The sequence below is a fragment of the Canis aureus genome, chromosome 1, assembly GCF_053574225.1.
Source record: "Canis aureus isolate CA01 chromosome 1, VMU_Caureus_v.1.0, whole genome shotgun sequence".
NCBI classification, from domain to species: Eukaryota; Metazoa; Chordata; class Mammalia; order Carnivora; family Canidae; genus Canis; species Canis aureus.
The window spans coordinates 110,395,923-110,423,863 of record NC_135611.1 but is presented as its reverse complement, the minus strand read 5'-3'; the positions used below and the strand labels follow the sequence as shown (position 1 = coordinate 110,423,863).

The window sequence follows — 27,941 nt, the reverse complement described above, 5'->3', positions numbered from 1 at the left end:
CCAGCCTTGAGGGCTTTTTGTTGTTCTCTGTAGGGCTGAACAGTGCTGGGGTGGGGGGGCGGCCACGATCTCCAGCTGGCTCTGGACGCCTGCGCCCCAGGGGCCAGGAGGCCTGGAGGCAGCAGGAGGCCAGGAGTTCTGCACACTCTGGGCATCTCGAGAGTTACCTGGGGGACCCATCTGGGCAGACCCCCCCACCCCCTGAACTGACCAGTTCTGGCACTTTCAAACAACTGGGAAGGGGGCCCTAGGGGCACTCTCCTCCGTTTGCGGCTCCGTCCTTCTCGGTACCCAGGCCACGCGAGCTGTGTGCCTGGAGTGCGTCCCTCCCTAGCCTTCAGTTGTTCCTGCATTAGAATAGAGCAGGGCGGGCACTAGGCTGGGGAGAGGTTGGGCCTAACTCTTGCTTTGGTTGAAGCAGCTGGATTCTAGGACTGCTGTGAAAGTGCACGCATGCACGCTCGCACACTCCCTCCACACCTCCCGGAAGGGAACAGAGACACTGTGAAAACAGGGAACTTTAGTATAAATAAGAGGTCCTGGGGGACAGGGAGGGCCCCGAGGGGCTTCCATAATTTAACACTCTTCAAAAGCACAAACAGCAGGGGCAGGGTGGGGGCCAGGGCAGGGGTGGGCCACCCCCACCCTGCCCACAGGATGAGGGGCACATTGCAGAGCTTGTAGGTGGGGAGCTTCTCCCCCAGGAGTGACCAGTCACATGCTGGGGACAGGGAGGAGGCGAACACTGATGTTTCAGAGGAAGGGGTCATTGTACTTGGCAGTGGGTGGGGACAAGGCTGAGGCCACACGGGCCACTACATCCCCCCAAGTGTCTGGGCCAGTCTGGGGGCCCTCTGACCCCCATATTTGTGCAGGGCAAGGGACTGGAGCAGTCCATCCATCATGGTTAGTCTTGTTAATACATTGATCCGTGAGGTCAGCGGGAGGGTTATGGCTAGGAGGCAGGGAACATGGGTGAGGAACCCCGACATCCATGGCTTCACACCACTGTGCCACTCGGGGAGTTGCCTGGTTGGGAGGAGATGCCCTGGGGAAGACGAGAGGGGAGACAGGAGGGTTAGAGGCCGCCTGGGGCTCCTATCAGTCCCCCAGGGAGGGAGCCAGCCAGGAGTTCCCAAAGCAGCTGCCACCTGGCCTTGCCCTTCGGTCCACCCAAGCACCCCCAGAGGCCAAGCCCCGCCCCCAGGCCACTGCTCTAGAAAACTCCCATCTCCACTAGCTTCCCTGGCCCCACAGGTGGTATTCTCAGACAATAATTGAAATCCTCAGCTGGTCCTGAGCAGAAAGGATAGGGTAGTGGTGGAGAGGATGGGGATAACTTGGGGCTCTTTCTGACTTGGGGGTTACAGGGAGAGAACTCAGGGACGATCCTACCTCTACCACTGACTTGCTGGGTGACCTGGGCCAACTTCCTTCCCCTGTCTGGGCCTCGGCCTCCTCGTCTGTGAACTAGGGAGATAGAGGGGTCTCTTTCAGGACTCACCAGACTCCCCAAATCCCAACGACCTTGCCTCTGAGACTGCATTAGAAAGTTCTAAGGATTCAAGGCCCTACAGTTCTGAAACCACTTTCTGAGGGAACCAAGCCTCGGCCCTCAGACCTAGCATCTTGGGTGTACAAGCCCAAACCCGCAGAGCTGAACCACCTGAGACAAGAGCTCCAAAGATGGAAGGTGCCAGGCCTGTGCTTCCCCTACTGGAATCTTCCCCACCTTCCTGAAGCCCATGGCTACTTCAGGAGATGGATACATCCACCCACCACCCACCTTTCAGGCTCCCTAAGAGGTGACGGAGGTCAGCGAGGAACGGTGACTTGCCCTGGGTCACAGAGGGAGCAGCACTGGAACCCAAGATTCCAGTGGGATTCCACAAGCTGTGACTCCAGTGGACAGGCTTAGATCCAGAGTCTGAGATCCATACCAGAAAGTGGGCCCACAGACTCAGTGTTGCCCACAGAATTTGACCCGCATTCAAGGGTTTCACAATTCAAAAATCCTATTTCCAGGAGAAACACAGATCTGGCTTCGAGTGACAAGTGATAAGACCTGCCTGTGCCGGGTCCACTGGCTGCCTTTCAGATAGCTGGCCATGGTCGTCACCACTCCCAGCTGTCTCTTCTACCCAAGCCTCTCTCTGCTGCCATGGAGAGTTCTAAAAGCCCACTACTCTAAGATCTGAGAAGTCTTGCTCTAGGACACTGGAGATTTCCCTGGCTTCCCCTCATCCCTCAGGGCTAAAGGCTGTGGCTGTGACAGGCCCTCCTGCCAATGCCTGCCTCTTCCTGGGCCCCAGGGGGCTGGCGTGGGGCCACTCACCGCCTTGCCCGGCCGGGCCCAGGTACAGATGAGGCCCTCCTGGCAGGCGGTGATGATGCAGTCCTCCAGGAAGAGGAGGACCGTGAGGCGCTCCTGGGCGATCTTCTTGCACACGAGGGGCTCGAGCAGTGGCACCTCGTGGATGCGCGGGCACAGCGCAGTGCCCAGCACCTTGGCTGGGTCCAGCCGGCTGCGGGGGGCGGGGCCGCTGGGCTTGTCCCCCCCGCCGCTGCCCCCACTGCCGCCCCGGCTGATGTTGCCCAGGCTGTGGTAGCGCTTGTGCTCTTTCTCCGACCCCCGGTCCCGCCGCTCCTGCAGTGTGAGCGTGGCGAAGCGGCCGATGCTGAACGGTGTGCCTGGCTCCGTGGCGGCGCCTGGGCCACCTGCTTTGCCGCTGCCCGCCGGGTGTGGGAGGCTGTTGGAGCGGGACAGTGAGCGGGGCAAGGGGCCAGGGCCTGGCTCGGCACCCCGGGAGCTGCTGGCGGCGGGGGGCGTCGTGCCAGGCGTGCCAGGGAGGGTGCGGGTACGGGCCAGGGGCGGGTGCGGGTAAAGCACGTCTTCGGTGAGGTCCCACAGGCAGAACTGTGTGTCCTGGCCAGCAGAGCCGAAGCGGTAGGTGATGGGGCCGGCTTTGGGCAGTGGGGAGAGGGGGGCTCCCCCACCTGAGCCCGTGCCCCCCGCGTCGGGCTCCTCTTCCTCCTCGCCACTCCGCTCACCGTCACCGCTGGCCGCCGCTGCCTCCTCGGCCCTTGTGGTATAGGGGTCAAAGGCCACAGCATTGACCCAAGACTTGTGGCCGTGGCCTCGGGCCACCACACGGCCCTCAGCAAAGGACCACACGGTGACCAGGTCATCTTCACCACCTGTCACGACATAGCGCCCGTCTGGGCTCCAGCACACACACAGCAGGCCCCCAAAGTAGCTCTTCATGAGCCCCCGCAGGAGCATGGAGTCGAAGTGGAAGACGCGCAGGCAGCCATCCTGGCTAACGCAGGCCAGGTGCCGGCCATCGGGCGAGAAGGCAAACTCATTGAGGGGCCCCTCGCCCACTGCCCATTTGGCCAGAGGGTTGCGGGGCGCCTTACTCTTGGCAGCGTAGACGGCAAAGCCCTCGCCCTGCTTCAGCAGGCTGTACTGGGGCGGGGCCGAGGCGCACGGGTGGCTGACATTGTACAGGTACAGGTGGCCGCTGGCATGTGATGCCAGGAACAGGCTCTCTGACTCAGGCAGCCACTTCAGATATGTCACCTTGGTCTTGTCGATCAGCCGCTGCCAGGAGAGACGGTGGGGGTCGGGGAAGGCAGTCTGCTCCTGGCAGACCTCCTCCCCGACCTGGCTCCCTGAAACGGCCCTCACACATGGCCTGGACCTCCTCGGAGAGGGCCCCCACACTGAGACAAAGGATGGACACCAGGCCAAAGGAATGCCAAGGAAGCAGGGCTGCCTATGAAGCAGTCACAGGGAGTTCTACAGAGCCTTGTTGTCCCATCTTCAGTATGGGGACAGTCCTGCCTTCCAGAGAACTCTCATCTAACTATGTCCACTGTCTTTACTGTGTCAGGCTTCAGCAAGAGATCAATTCACAGAACATCAGCTCCCCCAAAGAAGGGATCTTTATCAGTGTGGCCCACTGGTCTAGCCCCAGAGCACAGACCTGTGCACACAGGAGGTGCCTGGAAATGATTTGCTGGACACACGAGTGACAGCCCCAACTGCCAGCTGCTCATGTGCCTCTGCTCCTTTCCCCTCCACAACCCATATCCAATCCTCCGCTAATACTCAGAACCTGCCCTCTTTTCCCCCTGCCTCCCAATCTACTTCAACCACCCCTGCACTGGCCTAACTGGCCACTAGGCCACCACTGCCACTCTGTTGCCAGACAGATGCTGTTAAAAGGTAAGCTGGCACCAGGCACTCTAACACTAACCAATGGCAGCTGTTCTCAAGCAGAGTTCCAGAGAGAACTGAGCCTTGAAGCTCCTTGGCACCCACTGTACACAACGAATTAACTTCTTCCCCAGGCATCTAAGTTGCTTCTCATTCTTGGGAACATTTGAAAATAATCAAATTGGGGGACCCGGGTGGTTCAATCTGTTAAGCATCTGCTTTTGGCTCGGGTCATGATCTTAGGGTCCTGGGATCAAGCCCCACATCGGGCTCCCTGCTCAGCAAGAAGCCTGCTTCTCCCTCTGCCCCTCATCTTACTCGTGCTCTCTCTCAAATAAATAAAATCTTAAAGAATTAAACGATTTCTGTGTTCTCTGGCTAAAATGAACTCTGGTCAAGAAAGGATCTGAAAGCCAAGGTTTTTCCATGACCCTCCAGACCCTCCACAGGCAAGTCTCTCCCAGTTATTTCTCAGGACCCAACTACCACCCTCCCCTCCATAACTGCTGTGGCCACACAGCCTTTCTGCTGTCCTGCTTCCAGGCTTTGGTCCTAGCTGTCTCCTTTACTCAGAATGTCCTCCCCTGATAACTTTCTTGCCTCCTTCAGGTCTTTATTTCAATGCCATCCCCGAGTAAAGCCTTTCCTGACCAGCCTACTTAATTTAAACCTCACCAAGCACTCTACATCTCCCTTCCCTGCTGGATTCTTCTCTGTGGCACTCACCACCTTCTGACATACAGCATAATTAACTTGGTAACTGTTAGATGAAGGCCCCACAAAGGCAGGGCCCTCTGTTTTGTTCACTAAGATGTGAGATTCCCATACTTAGAATAAGACCTGGCACAGGACAAACGCTCGATAAATATTTTGTGAATGGATGAGCAAGGGCATTTTTAATCCATTTACTGTTGTTGACCTCGATCCCTTCTGCCATTTGTATATTCTGTATATTGAGAACACCTCCTCCGAATGGAGAGAAGACAGAGGACAAGAGCAGCCCTCGCCCACGGGTAAGATCGTTCCTCGGCATGTCCTTTGGCACCAGGTCTAGCCAGGACTGCGTTATCTCCACATATGAATTCATAATAACAGTCCTGTGAGGCAGGGATGAGAATCCCATTTTGCAGAGAAGTAAAACTGAGGCTCAGGAGGGACAGTCACCTCTCCAAACACCACACAGTGAGTAAACAGTGCTGTAAGGATTTGACTCCAATGCCCGAGGGCCTAGAATTTGAAGACCAAGAACTCTGACTTGAAACAAGTCTCAACTAGTAACTGGTCTCCGGTGTCTCCCCTGCAGCATGGGCACAATCCCTAACTCAAGGATGAACACAAAGGAGTAATGTGTTCACAAAGGGCTAACAGCGCAGGCCCCAAGCACAGCAGGTGCCACCGTCATTACTCGCTGCTATCATGCTAGCTGCTTTCTGTGAACCCGCACCATCTGTCAGTTTGTCCCGTCTTTCCTGTATCGTGCCCCTCTCAGGCCTCTGCAGCTCCCCAGGCAGCTGCAGTCTCATGGCAATGGTGTATGGGTGGTGAATGGGGAGGGGGAGCCGATATAGGCCCTGGGGCCCATAATCACCTCTTCGTTGAATAGCTTGCTGGTGTCCTTCTTGATGAGATCCAGGTACTGCACCTGGCCAGCTGAGAACCCCACCAGTAGGGAGATGGTCTCTGTGGCAGCAGTGAACTGGTTGAAGTCATGGCAGGTGGGCTGGGTGCCCTTATAGATCCGCTTGTCAATTGGCTTGTTGAGGTCAATGGACTTGAGCAATGGGAGAAAAGGAGTTAACAGCTTTTACCACTGAGAAGAAGGAAGAGGGTGTTGAGGTCAGGGGAAACCACTAAGAGGAAGCAGGGTGAAATCCCTGAGTGAAGCGGGTAGGTGGGTGGGTGAGTGGGCAACCACAGACAGGAAGGGGGACCCAAATCATAAAGCCAGTAAAAACAGGCAGGAAGGTTCCCCCCCCCCTCCACCCCATACGAGACCACAGTGCCTCCCCCCAAAGTTGGACCCCCTAACTTTAGGGACACCCTTGCATGCAATATCAAGGCTAGGGGTCCCCACAGTCCCTGAGCTCCAATTCCTTTCCAGTCCTGGCCCATAAACTCAGCAACTCCCTTGGATCTTAGCAATTCAATATTCCAAGCTCTCCAAAACACAGGGTCACCCCAATCCCCAGGACTTTAAGGCCTCACATCCCAGGATTCTCCTTACTTTGGAGTCCCTAAATCTCAGGACTCCCATTACAGTTTGTGGATGCATTAAATCTCATGGTCCTCCACATTTTTGGTCCTTCATCACCTCAGGGTTCTCAGGATCTTCATCACCTTTGGGGACCACCATAACCTCCAGGGGTCTCATTTTCTTGGGGACTTCCATCACTCGAGAGACACCCATCACACCTGAGGATGTCCTCTTAGGGCTCTTATCACTCCCAGCTCCCCATCAGCTCAGAGATTCTCATTCTCTCCAGGACCCTCATGATCTCCAGGACCCCTGCAGGATCTCCATCACCTCTAAATGCCCCATCAATTCCACAATTATTCTTCCTCTGGGGTCCCAAAGTTTCAAGATCCCCTCCTAACACCTCTGGACTTGCAAAATCCCTGGGCTTTCCATCACTTTCAAGCTTGCATCACCTCATGATTCCCTATCACCTGCAGATTCCCTACCACTCAGAACCATGGAGGATCCCATATCACTTCCGAATCTCTCCAAAATACCACTCCAGAAGCCCTACGCATAACCAGAGGGCCTCCCAAATTCCCACCACCTTTTAGAGTTTTGCATTACCTCGGGGCACCCATCCCCCTGGGAGGTCTGTCACATCGAGGATGCCTATCTCAGAACCCCATATCAATTCAGGGCCCCTCCTATCACTTCTGGATCACCTCAAGGGGCCCTATCCTCTCTGCCAGCACCGAGGCCACCACGATGCAGGCCGCTCACCCGTTGGCTCCCGCGTCGGCAGCAGCCCGGGTAGAAATAGAGCTCGCGGCCCAAGTTGAAGCAGACGCGGTCTCCTCCGGCACCGAGCCCCGCGGGCGTGGCGGGCGGTTCCCCGGCCCCGGCGCTGTCGGGCTCCCCGAGGCGCACGAGGCTGAGGCGCACGGCCGGCAGCGCGGGCCCTGGCCCCGGGCCTGCGGGCGGCGGGGACGGCGCGGAGCCCGCGGCGCCGGGGCCGGAGGAGGAGGCAGGGCCGGGCGGGGGCTGCGGCGGCTGGGGCGGCGCCGGGGTCTGGGCGGAAGCCGGACCCGACCTGCGAGCGGCGCCATCGCCGGGGAGCAGCTTGTAGAAGCCCTCGCGGGTGCGGAACTGCGACTTGATTTCCGCGCAGTCCCCCATGGCGGCGCCGGGGCCCGAGCCGCCCTCCGCGCCGCCCGCCGCCATCTTGGGCGCCCCCCCCCCAGCCCGGGCCCCGCCGCTGCCGGACCGCCGCCCGCCGCCGGGCCCCCTGCCGGAAGCCGCGGGCCCGCGCCGGAAGGGGTGGGGTGGTCACCCGAGCGACGCCTCTTCGATTGGCAACAGGATCTGAAGGCGGGATGAGCTCCGGTTGTCGCTCGGGTAACGGTTCGGGGGCTAGGGGGCGGGGCGAAAGGTGGGCGTGGCGTTTGTGCCCGCGTCCGACGTGTGGTTGGCTGGGGGGCGCGGCCCAGAGGGAAAATGGGCGGGGTCAGGGAAAAGCACAAATCCCTAGCAACTGGCGCCCTGGGAACCGTTTGCCTAGCAACGGAGGGACCCTCAAGAGATGGCCTGGTTCATAACCTGGCTTTGCCATCACGACACAGACGACCGCAGGGATTCCAGTGCCTCCTTAGATTCCCAACATACACCTTCCTGACCTTCAGTGTTTCCCACTGACGTCTTAAAATCCCCGACAGGCGACAGCATCTCCAGACATTCCTCCCCACCCTTGATGATCCCCCAAATCCCGATGATCTCCAGCGTCTCCATAAAACTCCAAGGACTTCATCCAACCTACTACCAATTAACGTTAACCCCAAACATTTCCACATTTCCCACCAGCCTCCGGTGCGTATCTCCATGACTTCACTATCTTCAACAGTCTCACTTTGTCCTCCAACACTCTCTTCTGACTCCAGAGTTTTCATGGGTCTCCACAATGCTTGCATGTCCTGATTAGTAATCCCAAAAGCTCTTGCTGATCCCACGAGCCTCCGCTGATCGACAGTGCCCCTCACTTCTCCTGAAGCCACCCTGCCCCAACACAGAACCTCTTTGACCCATTTCTCACCGGAAGGTGCCAGAGGCATCTCACACTCAACAAGTCCCACAATGAAACTGACATCTTTCTGCAAATCCTGCTCCTCTCCTGTATCCCCCCACCTGAGAGCTCACACTGTTATGCCCCCAGTCACCCAGGCTGCAGACTTCCCTAGATCTGTATCGTCTCCCTTCACCCCCTGCTTCCGGACCCCAAGTCTTTTTCATTCTGTCACTTGAAGTCCTCTTTTCCAGTCCCTTTCTCTGCATAGCCCTGGTCCAAAGTCCTCCTCTCTTGCTCGGGCCATCTCAGCATCAGCCTTGTCTCTGCTTCCCCAGACTCTCCTCCTGCCCCTCTATGTACATTCCACTTGGCATCTAGAAAAGTCTTTCTAATGCATGAATGTGACTGGGGCCTTCCCTTGCTCCAAGCCCATCTGTGGCTCCCTACTGTTCTCAGGGCAAAGTAAAGCCCTGAGTGATCTGCTCCAGCCAATCTCTCTTTCCAACATCATCACTCACCACTAACTCCTCACATCATGTCCAAACATGGAGATTCCGGAAATGACATCAATACAACTCTCTCTTGCCCTTGGGTCCTTGCACATGCTGTTCCCTCTGCTTGGAATGCTCTTCTTCACTTTGTCCTTGACCCTTCAAGAGTCGGCTCAGGAGCTCTGTCAGTCCTCTGGGCTCCCCCATCTGCTTTGTCACTGCTGGAGGATGTGTCCATCTTTCCTGCAGAATGTGAGCCCCAGGAAAGCAGAGCTGGGGCTCCTTGGCCACCTCTGTGTCCCCAGTGCAGGGCTGAGCTAACCAAAAGCCCTTCAATAGCTGTTTGATGGCCAGATGAAGGAAGAAATGAAACAGAGAGACTCTGCTGGGCCATGTCTGTTCCCAACAGAGCCCATAGCCCTAACTTGGAGGCCATGTCAACGAACAAATGAAGAGCTAGGCCATAATGCTGGGGGAAATTTTATTTAGAGCAGCTACCTTCCTCTTCTACTCCTGCCCTCCACGGGCAGAAATCAAAACAACCGTGAAAAACCAACGCATTGCTAACAATGTGTAAGGGAAAAGCTGCTATCTACCTGCTTGGGGGAGGGGGCTATGGAGTCCCCTTCAGTCATCCAGGTCCTCATCCTCATCTTCTTCCTCATCTTCCTCTTCTTCCTCTGCTGCTGCCAGGGCCTGCTCCTGGGCTGCCTTGAGGGCCTGCTCCTCCTCCACAGTGGGGTCACTCATCTCCATGACCTCTGGGCCCCTGGGGTACTCCTGCTGAATGGGGGCTGGCAGGGGTGGGTTGAAGTTGTCGGGACTGTACTTGTGACCCCAGCCAATGTAGATGTTCTCAAACTTCCTGCAAAGGCAGAGAGATACTGGGAAATCCTCTCTTGAAGGCCCCAGCCTGGGCTTTCATTGAAAGTAGGGCCCAGTTGGGGGCACAGCATGACTGCAAAGTGATGGGTGGTGGGGTGATATCTGCCCACAGGGTTTCTCTTGTTTGGGTGTTTGTTCTTCAATCTTTTTTGAGCATCTGACTCCTAAGTGCCAGGCGTGTCTAGAGTCACACTCTAAGACAACACATATAACCACTGAGCACTTGACATGTGGCTAGTGTGACCAAACCACCGAGTTTCTTTCTTTCTTTTTTTTTTTACCACTAAGTTTCTAATTGTATTTGATTTTTTTTAAAAAAAGATTTTATTTATTTATGAGAGACACACAGAAAGAGGCAGAGACATATGCAGAGAGAGAAGCAGGCTCCCCGTAGGAAGCCCAACGCAGGACTCGATCCCGGGACCTGAGCCAAAGGCAGACACTCAACCACTGAGCCACCCAGGTGCCTAAATTGTATTTGATTTTCTATTTTTTAAAGGTTTTATTTATTTATTCATGAGAGACAGAGAGAGAGAGAGAGAGAGAGAGAGAGAGAAAGAGAGGGGCAGAGACACAGGCAGAGGGAGAAGCGGGCTCCATGCAGGGAACCCGATGTGGGACTCGATCCCGGGTCTCCAGGATCACACCCTAGGCCAAAGGTGGCGCTAAACCTCTGAGCCACTCGGGCTGCCCTGATTTTCTATTTTTGCCGGCAATTTCTTCTTCAGTACCCCTGGTTATTTAGGAATGTGTTAATTTCTACATATCTGTGAAATTCCCCCAAATTCCTTCTGTTAATGATTTCTAATTTCACCCCAATGTGGCCAGAGAACATATTTTGTATGACCAGTATCTGGGTAAATGTATTGAGACTTGTTTCACGGTCTAGTCCTGGAAGCTGTTCTATGTGCACCTGAGAAGAATGTGTGTTCTGTTGTTGTCAGAGTGGATTTTATTTCATTTTAATGAACTTACATTTAAGCAATAAAACTGATACTCAGTAGGGTTATTGGCAAATGTCTAAGCATGCCTGGGGCAACTTGGGTACCCGAATCTATTATGTCAACTGTAAATGTTGTGAAATCTGAATACAGGTCAAGGGATACCTGGTGGCAGTGGTTGAGCGTCTGCCTTTGGCTCGGGTGGTGATCCCAGGGTCCTGGGATCGAGTCCTACACCGAGCTCCTTGCAGGGAGCTTGCTTCTCCGTCTGCCTATGTCTCTGCCTCCCTGGGTCTCTCATGAATAAATAAAATCCGTTTAAAAAATGAATACAGGTCAAGTACTTCTGATGAAAAGGTAGCATCAAATGGAATGTACTGTAAGTGTCAACTTCACAGCAGATTCTGAAGACATAGTATGAAAATAAGACAGAGTGCAGAACAGCTTGATAATTTTTACATTACTGATTTCATGTTGTAATGATAGCATTTAGGATATTTAGGGTGAAATAAAATATATTATTAAGATGAATTTTGTTTTTATTCTTGAATGTGACTAGCACTGGAAAAAAATTTTTTTAATTTAAAAAATAGAAAAAATTAAAAATAAAAAAGTAAAAAAAGGCGGGGGGCACCTGGGTGGTTCAGTGATCAAGCGTCTGTCTTTGGCTAGGTCATGATCCTGGGGTCCGGGGATCGAGTCCCACATCAGGCTCCCTATTGGGAGCCTGCTTCTCCCTCTGCCTATGTCTCTGCTTCTCTCTGTGTGTCTGTCATGGGTAAATAAATAAAATCTTAAAAAAGAAAAGAAAAGAAAATCGAAAGTGATACAGGTGGCTTGTATTTTATTTATGTTGGACAGTGCTGGTCTAGATGTGGGGACCCAGCAGTGAACACGTTAAGCAAGAATCCCTGCTGTGGTGCCTACATTCTAGAAGGAGGAGACTGATAATAAACACAAACATAATTGGGTGCGTCCAAGCCTCCCAGTCTACCTGTTCCCAGAATTTTAATTAGAAGAGAATATGGGAGAAAAGGAAGGGGACCAGGAGATAGGAAGAGAGGCAGAGAGGAATAGCAGGGGGCTGGGGGGAAAGGGGAATGGAGAGTTTGCCATGAAGGCTCTGTGGCTTTGCCCTTTATCACAGCCTTGGTCTTCTGGAGACAGTTGTTTTCCTCCAGGTCTTTCTCAGAGCCTTCAAATATACTACTTCCTTGGAAACCTCACCCGTGAGATTGAACTTGCAAGGAAGACAGACTCTCAGGCTCCAACCCCAGTCCTCTGCCCACCTGACCCTGCAGTTTAACCAGATCCTGTGCACTCCCAGTCCGGGAACCTCTGGTCTAGAGTGTCCTCTATCTGCTTTTCTCCCTGTTTGTTACTTCTCTTTTCCCAAAGATTTCACATCAAGGCTGCTCTTCCCAGGAATCTACTCTGATCCCCTTAAGATGACAATTTCCAACTGTAATTGGTCCCTCCACTGTCCCCAGTGGTACTTAGTTTGTAACGGGGTATTTATTCAGCTGAGGGGGTGTATGCTGTATGATTAATGTCTATGCTTCTTCTGTCTGCTCAGAGGCACGATCCACATCATCTTTTCAATAAAGGGCCTGGGACCTAACATACAGCTATCAAACAGTAACATCCAAGTCTTTTATAAAGAAAAAGAAAGAGGAGCAGGGCACTTGGGTGACTCAATTGGTAAGTGTCTGCCTTTGGCTTAGGTTGTGATCCCAGGGTCCTGGGATCAAGCCCTATCTGGGCTCCCTGCTCAGTGAGGAATCTGTTCCTGCTTCTCCCTTTGCCCCTCCCCCCACTTGTGCTTGTGTACGTTCTTTATCTCTCCCAAATAAATAAAATCTTTTTTAAAAAAATAGTTGGAGGGATGAATGATTGAGTGGTGTTTGGGTGAGTGAAGTTTGGATGAGTGAATGGAGTTCCAAATTTGGATCTGTTGCTTTCAGAAAGATATTGGCAGAACGCCTGGCTGGCTCAGTTGATGGAGCATGTGACTCTTGATCTCAGGGTTATGAGTTTGAGCCCTGAATTGGGTGTTGAGATTACTTAAAAATAAAGTCTTGGGATTCCCAGGTGGCTCAGCAGTTTAGCACCTGCCTTCAGCCCAGGGCATGATCCTGGAGTCCTGGGATCAAGTCCCATATTGGGCTCCCTGCATGGAGCCTGCTTCTCCCTCTGCACCCCCCCACCATGAATAAATAAATAAAGTCTTTTTAAAAATTAAAAAAATTAAAATTAAAAAAACATCTTAAAAGAAAGAAAGAAAAGAACAGATGTTGGCAAATTGGGATGTGGGCAGAAGAAGGGGGTTGGCAAAAACAAGCAGGCGAGATTCTTCCTTGTTTCTGGAGAGGGGAGAATGCCAAGAATGTAATTGAAGTATCAAGATTACTTGAAATCTCATCATAGGATCCAACAAAGTATAGGTTTATCACAGAGATGGAAAAATTAAAAAAATCTATGGAAACTTATCATGCCATCTGGTGGACAGAGCTGGTAAGTGCGCCCGCCCGATGGCTGCAGGGTGCACTCCCTAAGTGGTTAAGCAGGAAGGCTGGGATGCGCCTGGTGGGCGAGACCCAGGGACTCTTGATGTGTAGTGAGTGGGTGGTGAGTGTGTAGCTGCAGGTGGGAAGATGCAGGAGTGACTTCAGCCTGCAGACCTTTTGGGAGCAGCTGGTGGGGGATCCTGGTTGGGAGGACTTCTGCCCAGTAGAGGAGAACATTCAAATTGGAAGAACTGTCCAGGGGGCCCAGGGAAGGAGTTAGACTCCCCCAGACATGAGCCTCTGCTCCTGTCACAGCCACCTCAAAGTGGACTCCTGAGTCCTTTCAAGCTCTGTGACCCATATAGCCAAGAAGCCTGGGCTGGGAGGTCAGAGATCCAGGGTTTGAATCCTGCATATGCTGTGTGACCCTGGGTCCATTCCTTTCTCTCTCTGATTCTCCATTCTCTTATCCGAGGATTTCTCATTTTAGCCTTAGTGGAACTCCTGGAGCTGAGTGTGGGAGTCGGCCCTGGGGGCTTCCTGAAGGGGGTCCTGCCAATCTCCGCCTCGCCCCCTGCCCTCACCCTGACTCTGAAGAAGTTGGAGGGGCTTTCTCTGCTGGAAGGGATTAGGAGAAGACCTACTTGCCACTGGCGTAGGCATACGCCCCTGGCCAAAGATTAGAGCGTACGACAGCCACGGAGTACTGCGGGCAGAGACTGCAGGACAGGCGGGCAGTCCAGGGAGACATGTGCATGATTTCTGCAGGAGAATGGAGAGCACCAGGGAGGTCAGAGCTTCCTGAAGCCCTGCACAGCCCCCTGGAGGGGAGACAGAAAAAGGGGAGGGAGCAAAGGAGGAGGATAGGGAAGAGGCATGAAGGGAACTGTGGCTGGCCCCAGGAAGCCACCGCACCTCTCTGAGCTTCAGTGACCACACCCAAGAAGTGGGTATACTTATCTCACCTCCCTTGCAGGAGATGCTATGATCTCCCTTCCAGGTTGGCTACTGGTTTGGGCCACAGTACAGAGGGCACAGCACAGGCCCTGGGCTCCCGGAGATCTGGGTTCAAATTTGTGCTGTGTCCACTCACCCACTCTCAGCCTCTCCTTCTCCCTTCCTCCAGGGACCTGAGGCCCTGACCTCAGGAAATTCCTCTCCAGGCTTCCAAAATCCAACTCAGGTCCTGCCTCCTTGGGGGAAAGCCTCTCTAACTCTCTCTCTTCCTCTCTCCCCCAAACCCACATGGGGCTCAAAACATCATATTCCTCCCATCTGCAACATGGCCATGTGCTTGACATGACTCTCAAGATGGACGTGTCCCCATAACCCCAAGAGGGGGTCACTGTCACCAGCCCCATATTATAGAGGAGACAATATCTGAGGCTCAGAGAGATGCCCTCGGCAGTCTTCTTGTCCCCCCCACCCCTACTTTCTCCCCAGGCTCCACCTGGGCTGGTGGGCTAGCATGTATGAAGGAAGAGGACCATTACCTGCATCTTCTGAGAGCGGGGTGAGCAGCGGGGGCCCCACCTCCTGCTCCACCTCCTCCATCCCCTCATCTGCCTTCTCTTCCTCCTCCCCCAGTTCCTCTTCCTCTTCCATCTTCTGCAAAGGGTTCACCCAAGTGCAGCGGCCCTGAAGGGGAGGAGAAGAAGGGGAAGGTCAGTCGGCACCTGGACTCTGGGAGGGGGTGAGGGGCCAGGAAGGACACTGAGCACTGGCCCTGTCCTCAGGGACCCAGGTATGGGCAGGGTTGCGGGAGGGAGGACAGCCTGAGAGAGCTGTAGTGATGAGGTGGAGATGCGTGCTATCTGCTAGCTGTGTGGCTCCCAACTGTGCATTCATCCACTCATTTTTCATGTATTTAATGAGTGCTTACTATATACAGGTAGGTGCTGGGGATACATCCTCAAGAGAAGAGACCCTTCCCATCTCTGCCCTGTGGAGCTGACATTCTGCAGCCCATATGATCTTCTGTTTGTTCACCTGTGAAATAGTGGTGTCATAGGGGCCTCTCTCATTAGACTGCTGTTGGGTTCCATGAGGCACTGGAGGGCTGATTCATGTTCGTTGAATGAGTGAACCGAAATGCACAGCATAGAGCAGACTTCAGTTGCCTCAACTATGAAATGGGAATGATAGTCATAACAATCTAAAAAGTTATTTGGATTCAATAAAATATTGCAACAGGGAGTGAGGTAGGTGGAGTCAATAGAAGTTTGTTGAATACATGAATGAATAAAAAGTTCCTAGCACACAGCAGCTGTTTCCTTGAATGAGTGAATGAATGAATGTAGAGTCCAACAAGTCGGGCATTTGAGAAAGCCAGGTCTTCAGTCTCTTATCCACAATTCCAAATTCTGAAAAGCTGTGAAAAGCACACGTTTTTTTTGTGTGTGTGTCATTTGGCAGCAACCCCAACCTGAACTAATGAGAAGCAATTTGCAATAGAAATAAAGTCTCTGAGCGGTACTGCAGTCCCAACCCCAGCTTGAGCTGCTGCATGATATCTAGAATGTGTGTGCTGTCACCTTTTCAAAAATCTGAAAAATGCAGGCCACCAAGATGCACGTGGCCCCGGAAGGTCTCTGCCACTGTCAGCGGATTTCCCAGAGTGAATGAAACAACGGGCGAATGCACATTATTCAGCACTGCGTCTGGCGGAGAGCAGTGCTGGGGAGCCCCTGGTTATGCCCCAGGTGAAGAGGCTGGGGTCCCTGGTCCTCACCTGCGGCAGGATGTGCTGCGTGTGGTGCACCCAGTTGGCCATGGAATCCACCAGCTCCAGCACCGGGATGCCCTCAAAGTCGGGGTTCTCCTCGTAGGAGTCGCGGCCTGCGCCGCCCTCTTCCTCCTCATCACCCTCCTCTTCGCTGAACTGGTAGAAGCCGAGCGGGCTGATGTGCGTGGCGGCGGAAATGCGTGCAATCTGGGCCCGCAGGTAGTTGGCCTCGTTGCCCGGGAAGGGCGGGTAGCTGTTGACGGGAGCGTCCAGGTGGCCGGTGAAGAATTTCTTGATCTTGCGGGCCTGCACGATCTGGATGGGCGTGACGTGCGGCAACCGTGTCCACGGCCGGCCCGGCTCGTGGCACACGAAATACAGGTACTTGTTGGTGCCTGAGCGGCTCTCCTCCTTGGGGACGATGGGCGGTGGCTTCCACATGGGCTTGGGGATAATGTCAATGACCTTCTCCTCGTCCTCCTCGCCCTCCTCCTCGCCGCCATGAGCATCCATGCCTTCGGTGCTCTCCATCATCTCCTCCACCTCCTCCTCCTCCGCCTCCTCCTCGCCCTCCCGGAACTCCACCTCAGCCACCAGGTAGCTGCGGCTGAGCCCCAGGATCTTGCCCCAGAAGCGGCAGGTGTGGATGGGCTGTTGCTCCACCAGCTGCTTCAGGGCCATGAAGATGCGGAAACTCTCGTCTGAGCTCAGGCCCACACCAGCCTGTTCCAAGTAGAAGGCCGTTTCCATGATGTTGGGCACCGCTGTCTCAACCTGCGGAGGGGTGGGGTGGAGGGCAGAGGGAAGGCTGAAGCCTGGCTCCCCAGCCTGACTCTTCTAAAATCCAGAGAAGGGAACTACTCTGTAACCCAGCTGCTGATGTGCGGGTTGGTCACGGTTGGTCAGTGAGATGTAGGGGCGAGTCCTTGGGGAGGATGTCCATTATATGAAAGAAAAGGCAAAACGACAACAACAATAACAACGAAAAACCACTAGGAGAAAATCCTTTACTCCTTCATCCTTCCCTCTTCCTTCTGCCTGGAACAGGATGTGAAATCTGGAGGCACAGCAGCTATTTTGGGACCATGAGGCAACAAATGGGAGACAATGTCCCACACCCTAATGATGGTAGAGCTGAAAGGTGGAAACTGCCTCTCCCCAGTGGCATCACTAAGCTGCCTTACCTCCTGGCCTTCTTGTTCTATGGGACAAAGCGGCCACTTATAGTAGTTTTCTGTTACTTGCAGCCAAATGCACCCTTAACAGATACCCTAAATCATATAGCAAATTAAGGGAAGAGGCTGGTTTTGAGTTCAGGAATCAATGATGTCAGAGGATGGGCATGATAAGTCTTGCCCTCATTGCCTCCTCCTTCACCATCTGCTTTGTTCAGGGAGACAGAAGGGGAGAGACAGAGAGACAGTTGAGACTCAAGTAAGTTGAGTAAGTAAGTTGAGGACTGGGACTAGAAAACATTGAGGTTTGGGTCCAGCCACCCCCATAACCATATGGCCACAAGGCTAACCTGAATACTTTTTTTTGTTCAGGTCCAGAAATCTAAGCCACTAAATTCGTTAGAGCATCAATAAGAAAACAAAACAAAACAAAAAAACAAAAAAAAAATAAGAAAACAACATGGGTTCACCTTAAGTGTGTGACTGAAACTGAAATAGGTAAGTGTGGGAGCCACACAGTGGATGACTGAGACTTTGTGTCCACATTTAACCTCCTTTAAGGACGCTGGTCTTATTGGACTAGGGGCTCACCCTATTCCACAATGACCCCATCTTAACTAATTACATCTGCAGTGACCCTACTTCCAAATAAGGTCCCATTCTGAAGCACCTGGAGGAGGGATACTTTCTCCTTCACAAGAATTTTTGGAGGACACAATGCAATCCATAACAGATGTTTGGTGTAAATATGATGCTGATGCTTAAATCACAACAGTTGCTGTGAAAGATTTGGTGACAAGCATACTGAGGTTTTTTTCCTAAAGGTTTATATATTGCATTCTCATTTTCATAAAAGCTCCAATTGTGAATAGTGTTAAGACGAACAATTTATTGGGACACTTGGGTGGCTCAGTGGTTGAGTATCTGACTTCAGTTCAGGGTGTGATCCCAGGGTCTTGGGATCAAGTCCCGCGTCGGGCTCCCTGCAGGGAGCTGCTACTCCCTCTGCCTATGTTTCTGCCTCTCTCTGTGTGTTTCTCATGAATAAATAAAATCTTAAAAAAAAAGATGAACAATTTATTGCATCTTCTCCCTATGCCTGCTGGACATAGGCATACTATGGTCTGCAAGTGTTTGCCGTCCCTCCCCAAAGGAGAATGATAGGCTCCCACCTCTATCCCCATTGTACTCAGGGAGGGGCCGTGTCAATTGTTCTGAATACTTGAAGCAGCAGTGACAGAGAGGGACACATGTCACAGCCAGGCAGAAGCTGTAAGAGCCAATGTGGGGTTGGCTATGTGCTTTTTACTTTGCAACTGTGGAAGCCTGTGGCACAATGCAATCTCCATCAAGAAATCATCCTCGGATCTCAAGCAGCTGATGAGCAAAAAGTTCTTTTGCCAACTCTGGATGGGCAGGTAATGTGAGCAAGAAATAAATTGTGTAATATTAAGCCACTGAGATTGTGCTATTGGTTATCTCAGCTCCATAGAGGCACAGCCCAATATTCTAGAATAGGAGAATTGTTCTTTTGAAAGTAGTTGGTACTTTCCTTCAATTGTAAACACAATGCAAAAGCTTATCTTCCTTTTTTTTAAAAAAATTTATTTATGATAGTCACACAGAGAGAGAGAGAGAGAAGCAGAGACACAGGCAGAGGGAGAAGCAGGCTCCATGCACCGGGAGCCCGACGTGGGATTCGATCCCCGGTCTCCAGGATCGTGCCCTGGGCCAAAGGCAGGCGCCAAACCGCTGCGCCACCCAGGGATCCATTTATTTATTTATTTATTTATTTATTTATTTATTTATTTATTTATTTATTTATTTATTTAAAGCTTGTCTTCCTAATTGATGTTGACACCAGCAAGTCAGGGAGGGCTGAGTCCAACTTAATTCTAAGACACCTTGCTGACAGGAAGGAAGATAAAGGAATGAGCCTAGGAAACTTTCTTGGGAGTGTGTGCCTGGCCCATGGACCAGTGGCATCACCTTCTTTCTGAGAATCCTCCCCGCCTAATCCACACCCCCCGCCCCCCAGTCCACACGGCAATGGAGTGCCCTTACCAATCATGTTTAAATTATTATCTCTCCACCTTGGCCACTGTTGATTGCAGCAAGAGTGGAAAACTGACCTAAAATGACAGATCAGACTCTGCTTCTCTTTCTACTCCCCTCACTGCCCATAATGTGTGACTGAGTTAGAGTACAGCTGGCATTCACCCTGCCTAGAAATTACTCCTTTGGTAACACTGGGTTTGAACCCAGATTCTCTGGTCAGACTCTTTCTTCTTCTTTTCTTCTTCCCAGTTTCCAGGAAGATCCCATGATCCCATCCCATGATCTGGGAGAAAGGATTTCCTGATGGCAACTGGATGGTATTTTTTAAAAAGTAAACTCAGCTGCTATGGGGCAGCTGTATGTTGTGAAGTAGAGAGGGCCAGGAGGAGAGAGGGGCAAAAGTGAAGTATGGGCACTGGGGTCCCTGAATACCAGCTCTGCCGTGGGCCCCAGCCACATCTCTACTCTTGGCTTGAAAAGGGTCAATCAGTCCTGTCAGCTGGCTGAGCCAGCACCATCCCCAAGCCCTTTCTCCATTGCTCCAAGGTTGTTTTCCCAGCCTCCCTTGGAGCCAGGGATTGTTATGTCACTCAATCTGGGCAATGAGATGCAAGCAGAGGTCTTCTGAGAGGCTTCTGGGAAACTTTTACTCCCAATTTAAAAATTTTATTTTTAATTTTTATTTTTTAAAGTTTGTTTATTTATTTGAGATAGATATAGAGAGAGTGAACGAGCATGAGCAGGAAGGGGAGAAGGAGAGGGAGAGAGACTCTCAAGCAGACTCTGTGCTGAGCACAGAACCCAACCTGGGGGCTTGAACCCATGACCCTGAGATCACGACCCAGCCAAAACCAAGAGTCAACACAACTGACTGTGCCACCCAGGTGCCCCTAGTTTATTTATTTTTCTAGTAAACTCTACCCCAACGTGGGGTTCAAACTCACAGCCCTGAGATCAAGCCGCAGGCTCCTCAGACTGAGCAAGCCAGGCACCCCCAAAAAATTTTTTTAAAGACATACAAAAACAAGCTCCTTTCCTTCCTTTTTGGGACACTGGTGTGGGGATATGATGATTGAGGCTGTAGCAATGGTTTTTTGAACATCAAGTGATGGGCTCAAGGACCAAACACAGAGCAGAGGGGAGGGAAAAGCCGGATTCTTAGTGATCTCACAGACAAGATGCCCCAACTCTGCCCACTCTTGGCCAAATGAAGTAATTAAATGTTTTTCTGAAATGCTTGGTCCATTTTATTTATTTATTTATTTATTCAGGAGAGACACACAGAGAGAGGCAGAAACATAGGCAGAGGGAGAAGCAGGCTCCCTGCAGGGAGCCTGATGCAATTAAGCATTTGCGGCCAGAAGCAAGCCTTACTGACTGCATTGGCCAGAGAGGGGATTTATACCCAGGCTTCTATGATGCTGAAAAATGTTCTCTCAGGACACCCGGGTGGCTCAGTGGTTGAGCATCTGCCTTTGTTTTTGTTTGGTTGGTTTGTTTTTTGTTTTGTTTTGTTTTGTATTTTTTAAAGATTTTATTTATTTATTCATGAGGGACACACACAGAGAGAGGCAGGGACACAGACAGAGGTGGAAGCAGGCTCCCTGCAGGGAGCCCGATGTGGGACTCAATCAAGATCTCAGGATCCCAGGATCTTGCACTGAGCCAAAGGCAGATGCTCAACCACTGAGCCTCCCAGGCATCTTGAGCATCTGCCTTTGGCTCAGGGCATGATCCTGGGGTCCTGAGATTGGGTCCCGTATCAGGCTCCATTCAGGGAGCCTGGTTGTCTGCCTATATTTCTGCCTCTCTGTGTGTCTCTCATGAATAAATAAATAAAATTTTTTTTTAATTTTTTAATTTATTTATGATAGTCACAGAGAGAGAGAGAGAGAGAGAGAGAGAGAGGCAGAGACACAGGCAGAAGCAGGCTCCATGCACCAGGAGCCCGACATGGGATTTGATCCTGGGTCTCCAGGATCGCACCCTGGGCCAAAGGCTGGCGCCAAACTGCTGCGCCACCCAGGGATCCCCTAAATAAATAAAATCTTAAAAAAAAACCCCACCACTGTTCTCTTCGTGTAGAAACAAGGAAGGGGGTTGGGAATGGGGGAGAAGACAGTCTTCAGTGCCCCTTCCCAGGGGAGTCCAAGCTGTGGACTGCTTGAATATCAGGTGTGAATATCAGGTGTGAGAGAAACTTCTATCTTGTTTTAACCACTTGTCTCCAGTTCTGCAACATCATCTACTTCCTGCCTTAATGTGATCTATGCTGTCAAACAGGTACAGTAAAGTGTTAGTTTTTGGAATGTGATGCAGTAATACTAAAGTTAGTCTGAAGTTACTTTTTAAAGGTATCATTTATTTATTTTGAGAGAGAGAGAGAGAGAGAACGAGAGGTGAGAGAGGCAGAGGGAGAGGGAGAGAGGGAACCCCAGGCCAACTTCATGCTAGGTGTGCCCTAAGTTAGTCTGAAATTATAAATGGAAGAATAACCAGCCTCTGTTACGAAACAGAGGCACAGTGACAGGGAGCCTTCTGCTACCAAATAGCCAAATCTGCATTGCAGTGGCTGTTACACAGCAAGCTGGAGAGTTCTAGAGCAGAGAGCCATACACAGAGTGAAGGTGAAGAAAAGAGAATCCACAAACAGGTCAAGTCCATATAGGTGTAAATAAATCATAGAGATGGCATTTCAAAGGAAGCGGTAAGGAAAGAATGCATTACTCCACAAAGGCTGTTGAGGATCTCAGCTAGCAATTTAGAAGAAATAGGAAAAGGGAAATGAGAGCCTCATTTTCTATCAGAAAAATAAACACAAAAAGCTGAATTTCTTTAAGTCTTTTCTTAGAGACATGTACATGTCACAAATGCCCACAATTTTGCCCTTTTGCAGACCTCGCATTAGGAATTCCAGCTCCAGGGATGCCTGGGTGGCTCAGTGGTTGAGCCTCTGCCTTTGGTTCAGGGCATGATCATGGGGTCTGGGATGGAGTCTCACATGGGGCTCCTGCTTCTCCCTCTGCCTGTCTCTGCCTCTATGTGTGTATTTCATGACTAAATAAAAAAAAATAGATATATATGTATATATATGTGTATATATATATAAAGGAATTCCAGCTCCAGGGCACCTGGGTGGCTCAGTGAGTTAAGTGTCTGTCTTTGATTCAGGTCGTGGTCCTGAGGTCCTGGGATCAGGTCCCACATCAGGCTCCCTGCTCTGTTTCTCCCTTTGCCTCTCATAAATAAAATAAAAGCAAAATCTTAAAAAAGTAAAAAAAAACAAAACAACAAAAAAAAGAATTCCAGCTCCCAAGTTCTAAAGGGGTGGGGTGGGGCCTTCAGGGGACCACCCCTGTCCAGACACACATATAAAGGGGCAGAGCCTCCCAAGGGATAGAATTTCCCAGGAGTGCAGCAGGGCCCTCTGCCTTAGATAGTGCCTTAGATATGGGTTAGATCCGGGGGCAGGGTAGGGAGGGTTAGGAAAGGTGAAGTTCTAAGTGGGTGGGGCCTCCAGATCTGAAATTTATTATTTTATTTATTTTTTAAGATTTTTAAAATTTATTCATAAGACACACACACACACAGGCAGAGACACAGGCAAAGGGAGAAGCGGGCTCCATGCAGGGAGCCCAATGTGGAACTGGATCCCGGGTCTACTGGATCACGCCCTGGGCTGAAGGCAGCGCTAAACCTCTGAGCCACCCGGGCTGCCCCCAGATCTGAAATTTAAAACCACACTCCCAGGTAAAACTTCGTGCCCAAGACTTGGGATTTCCACCTGGGCTCTCCTCGCCCATGGGTGGCGCGTTCCTTCCCCAGAATCCTGGAGTCTCAGAATCATAGCTGGAAGTGAGCACAGAGCAGCAGCAGCTGCAGACAGGGCAAAGGTTGTGTATGGCAGGGGCTCTGGAGGTCATGGTGCTTCCTCTGTGCCCTCTGACCCTACGTGTTTCCTCCACAAATAGGAATAAGTAGCACTTGCCTTGCAGGGTTGCTTCAGGGATGAAAGGAGACAGTGCTCTTCAAGCTCTTAGCAAGGGCCTAGGAGGTATCCGAAGGATCTAAACAAGGGTTCTCCACAAATGTTTCTTGCATGAGAGGGAAAGAACACTTTACCTGATTTCTCGGCTGTTGACCAATTCTGGCAATAGTTGTGGAATTAAATATTCTGAGGATAGCGAAATGTTAAGGGGCCAAGAGTGGAAGAATTCTTAGAGGGTCTCAACTTAACAAAAGGGGAAACTGCGTCCAAGGACTCGCGGGGTGGGGGTGTGGTGCACTTCAGTCCTGAGAAGACTCCAGGAGGTCTGCAAGCAGATTATTCTCGGGAGGAAGGATTAAAGAAAAGACAGTAAGAGACTCCAGTCTCCACTTCGAGGCGGCTGCAGGAGTCAGGTTTCTAAAAAGCAGAGCCCACTAGCTCTTCTGCTTCAGATGCTTGCAGGGCACTCCAGGGCGCTCAGGAAAAAGCCCGAGCCCCTGGGCCGAGCACTCTAAGCCCTCAGTGACTGGTCTTGGCCCCCTCGGACCGGTGCGCACATGAAACCGAAATCGTTTGTGTTTCTGGGTGGTTACCGCGTGCGCTCCCTCACCTGCAGACCTGAGCTCAGGGGTGCCTAAGCCCTGGCCACCGCCCGTCGCGCCGCGCGCCCCTCCCACCGGCTCACTTACCACTTCCTCCTCCAACTCCTGTTCACCCTCGCCTCCCGCGCCACTCCGAAGGAACAGCCCCCTCTGTCTGTCCGCCATCTCGTAGGTGGGCTCCATCTCGGGGTCGTCCCGCATGGTGTCCAGCTTGGGGTGGAACCACTCCCATTGCGTGGTGCGGTTCAGCGACTCCAGGATGGACAAGGGGTCCTCGGGCCGCTGGTTCAGGATCTTGGTCAGCAGGTTCACCAGGTGCTCATACCTGCCTCCCGCGGGGAGGGAGTGGGAGGTGGGAAACAGCACTAGCTCAGCTCAGTGAGCTCACTGTTATGTGCCTGGTCCTGTGCCTGGCGCTGGGGACCCTCGTGGAGAAGAGAAACTGTCCCTGTCCTGGTGGAGCTGACATTCGTTGATGGAGACAGACATTAACCCAATAGGCAAAATATATAGTGTGTCCTTCTGTGAAGACAGAGCAGGGAATGGGGACAGGGAATGCCAGGGATAGATGGCTTCCCATTGTGAATATGGGAGGCCAGGGAAAGTCACACCAAGGTGACATTTAAGCTGAGATCTGAATGATGTGAGGAGCCAAATCATACAGATATTAGGGGTGTTTCAGTCAGAGGGGGCAACTGGTATATAGGCCCTGAGACATTTCATGAGTCTAACAGAATCTTAATAAAACTCAAGGAAACTAGGAGACAGGCAAATTCCATGCCAATCTCGTTTAGAAATATAGATGCTGATTTTTTTTTTTTAAGATTTTAAAAGATTTTATTCATGAGAAACACAGAGAAAGGGGGGGGGGGGCAGAGGGAGAAGCAGGCTCCATGCAGAGCGCCTGACGTGGGACTTGAACCCGGGGTCTCCAGGATCATACTCTGGGTGGAAGGCGGCACTAAATGGTTGAGCCACCAGGGCTGCCCCTTAAGATTTTATTTATTTGAGAGAGAGAGAGAGAGAGTGAGAGAGCACAAGCAAGGGGACAGGTGGCAGGTGGGGAGAGGCAGAGAGAGAAGCAGACTCTCTGCTGAGCAGGGAGATCCCAGGATCACGACCTGAGCCAAAGGCAGACACTTAACCAACTGAACCAACCAGGGGCCCCTGGATGCTGAAATCCTGAGCTAAATATTAGCATTTGGCATCCAGCAAAAAGTTGCTCTCAAAAAGACAACATACCATGATTAAACTGGGCTAATAACAGGACTGGGCTGATACAGAAAAGTAGAAAAAATATAACTCATCATGTTACTATATATATAACAAGTTGGGGCACCTGGGTGGCTCAGTCAGAAGCATCCAACTCATGACTTCAGCTCAGGTCATGATTTCAAGGGTCCTGGGATGGGGCCCTGAGAGGGGCTCGCTCCCTGCTCAGCAGAGAGTCTGCTTGGGATTCTCTCCCTTAGCCCCTCCCCCTATACTTGTGTGTGCTCTCTAAAATAATAAATCTTAAAACACATTTATAAGATAACCTCAACCAGTGCAGAGAAAGTGTTTGATAACATACAACACCGATTTATGATTTAAAAAAAAAAAAAGCCCAGCAAACTAGGAATAGAAGGTAATTTTTATAATTGTATAAAGGGGATCCACAAGTAACCTACAGCACACTCCAAACATGGTGAAAAGACTGGGAACGAGGATGCTTGCTTTCAAGGCTTGTATTTAACACTGTACTGGAAGTCCCAGCCAATGCAATCTGACATGAAAAAGAAAGGAAAGGTAAAAAGGATTGGAAAGAAAGTACTGAAACTGCCATGGTTTGCAGGGGATGTGATTGGGAATCACATGCAGATGACTTGAGCCTGGCATAGTGGAGGAACACTGAGGAGGTCAGAGTGGCTGGAGTGGGCGGAGGGGTTGTGGGAGGAGAGGAGGCAGAGTGATGACAGTAATGGCTTCCTTGCACCCAAGCCCAGAACTATGCTGGACACTTGAGAGCAGCGCAGGATTCTCACCACAATCATACATCTGAGAAACAATCATGATCCCTACTCTTCAGTTAAGGAAACAGAGGCTCAGAAGAGTTGAAGTCATGAGGTCACACAGTAGTTGCACAGCCAGGATTTGAAACCAGGCTGGTCTGATTTCAAAGCATGTATGTCTAACCTTCTGCTGGATGGAAACCCTTTGGCAGCAGTCTGGGCTATGCTGGAGAGCCATCACTGAATTGGGAAAAGGTAAGGAGAGGTCAGACTTTGCCAGCTTTTCAATAGGAAGCTCCCAAGGGTGGGAAGGAACTGTGGGGAAGAGCTAGATGTTTTGACTAAACTCCTGATTTAGGATCTAGAGATGAAGTTTGGAGAGCCAATAGTGGTTTGAATGGCTGTTATGAGAGGCATGTATCTATCCCTGAGGGCACTGGGGGGCCATGGCAAGCTCTGCACATGAGAGGCATGGGGTCAGTTTTGTCCTTTAGCAAGTCTTGTTACTTCTCCAGCCTTGTCTCTTCCTGCTGCCCCTTTCTTGCTTGGTTCCAGTCATACCAGCCTCCTTGCTGTTCCTCAAACACAGCGAGCCTTAAAGCTTTTAAACGTGCTGTATCTTATACCTGAACTTCTCCTCCAGTTACGTGCAAGATGCTCTCCTTCAAGTCCCTGACCAAAAGTTACCCCCTCTGAGGCCTTCCTTGACCTCATGCTATTGTAACATGTACTCACTAACCCCCCCTTTACCCTGCCTTATTTTTCCCCTAAGCTCTTATCACTGCCTATCACTTTTTATATTGTCCATTTTGCCACTAGAATGCAAGTTTTACAAAGATGTAATGGGGACAGCTAAGTGGCCTTGGCAAGCTCCTTCTCCAGGCAAAAAAAATTAGTGGATAATTGGGCCTCAGGAGCCAAATTACATGCATCTGCCACATCCTAGCTGTTATCATCTTGGATATGGGACCTAATTTCTCTGCCTTGGTTTATCCTCTATAAAACAGGAAAGGTAGGTGTGCTAACCTCAGCTGTGAGAACCAGGCGCTAATGTGTGAATGGTGGCACAATGTCTGGTAAGTAAATGTTAGCTATTGTTAGCAGTTTCATCCCCTGACTCCTGGTCTGAGTTAGATGCCCCTGGAACAGGCACTGGTGACCCATGAGGGGTGATCTCCTGTCTGAAGAGACCCCAGAACCTTAGGCAGAGATGGGGCTGGGGTGGGTGGGGCCTCTCCCTGCCTGGGTCACACCCCCTCCCCACTCATGAGCCCCTTCTCACAGGCTGAGGCTGCAACTGACGCTGGTCTGCAGCAGGTAGGCCTTGGCATTCTGCACAGCTAGCTCCCGAGGCTCTGGCTCAGGCACCTCCATACTGAAGGGCATGAAGCCCAGCTCAGAGGGCGTGTACTGGAGGGTGGGGTCATCCCTCATGTAGGGCCCATGCTGGGCACCCTGGTCGAACTGTAGGTCTTCTCTCTGGTACATGTTGAACTGGCCCAATAAGTCGGACTGGTAGGAAGAGTCCAGTTGCTGGAAGAGGTTGCCTTGGCCCTGCTGTAGTTGCTGCAGCATTAGGCTGGCCGTTCGGGTGGCCTGGCTCTCGCCTTCTTCCAGGTAAGGTTGGGGCTGTAACTCGGAGGGAAAGCCCATATTCAGGGATGGGTACTCTAGACCACCCAACGGGGCTTCCTCAGGCTGGTACATCAAGTTCTCCGGTTGGGTCAGGCTGGCCCCTGATGACCAGCCCCGCAGGTTGGTCTGGCTCGCGGGGATCCCTTGACTGCTTTGCAGGTCCAGGCCATCGAGGGATATCTGCTGCACCTCCTCAGAGACGCTGGGCTGGAACTGATTGACTTCCCAACTGCGCCGCTGGGAGGTCTGGGAACTCCTCCAACTTGAGGGTTGCTGGGAGGGGGGTTCAGGGTCGGGCGGTGGGTCCCCCATAGTTCAAAAAGGGTCACAGCTTCCTGGAGGAAGGCTTGCAGACAGGCAGGCCAGATCAGTCGCCCACCTGCCGGCACAAGCCCGGTAGCCTCTACAGCCGCGCCCGTTTCTAAGGAGGGAGGGGGCGGGCCGTTACCAGGGGAGGGCGCGCGGGGGCGCGCGGGGACGCCG

General features: G+C 51.9%; 2 protein-coding genes across 6 annotated transcripts; both read right to left on the bottom strand.

The window, feature by feature from the left end:
* Nucleotides 1–505: 505 nt before the first annotated feature.
* DMWD (DM1 locus, WD repeat containing) lies at nucleotides 506–7,657 on the bottom strand. 2 transcript variants are annotated; one of them, XM_077848192.1, is made up of 5 exons: nucleotides 7,182–7,655; nucleotides 5,811–5,993; nucleotides 2,336–3,604; nucleotides 1,396–1,470; nucleotides 506–1,048 (listed from the first exon to the last, which is right to left on the bottom strand). In XM_077848192.1, the coding sequence occupies exons 1-5, from the start codon at nucleotides 7,620–7,622 to the stop codon at nucleotides 1,001–1,003; spliced, it is 2,016 nt and encodes a 671-aa protein (XP_077704318.1). In that variant the 5' UTR covers nucleotides 7,623–7,655; the 3' UTR covers nucleotides 506–1,000. The 2 variants fall into 2 exon arrangements, with proteins under 2 accessions (XP_077704318.1, XP_077704309.1); XM_077848183.1 differs by lacking the exon at nucleotides 1,396–1,470 and having other exon boundaries at nucleotides 7,182–7,657.
* RSPH6A (radial spoke head 6 homolog A) lies at nucleotides 5,857–27,930 on the bottom strand. 4 transcript variants are annotated; one of them, XM_077848155.1, is made up of 7 exons: nucleotides 27,106–27,930; nucleotides 23,920–24,157; nucleotides 16,016–16,783; nucleotides 14,778–14,922; nucleotides 13,929–14,046; nucleotides 9,548–9,816; nucleotides 5,857–5,993 (listed from the first exon to the last, which is right to left on the bottom strand). In XM_077848155.1, the coding sequence occupies exons 1-6, from the start codon at nucleotides 27,768–27,770 to the stop codon at nucleotides 9,579–9,581; spliced, it is 2,172 nt and encodes a 723-aa protein (XP_077704281.1). In that variant the 5' UTR covers nucleotides 27,771–27,930; the 3' UTR covers nucleotides 5,857–5,993; nucleotides 9,548–9,578. The 4 variants fall into 4 exon arrangements, with proteins under 4 accessions (XP_077704281.1, XP_077704292.1, XP_077704271.1 ...); XM_077848166.1 differs by lacking the exon at nucleotides 5,857–5,993 and adding an exon at nucleotides 8,997–9,194; XM_077848145.1 differs by lacking the exon at nucleotides 5,857–5,993 and having other exon boundaries at nucleotides 9,419–9,816.
* Between the last annotated feature and the right edge of the window lie 11 nt (nucleotides 27,931–27,941).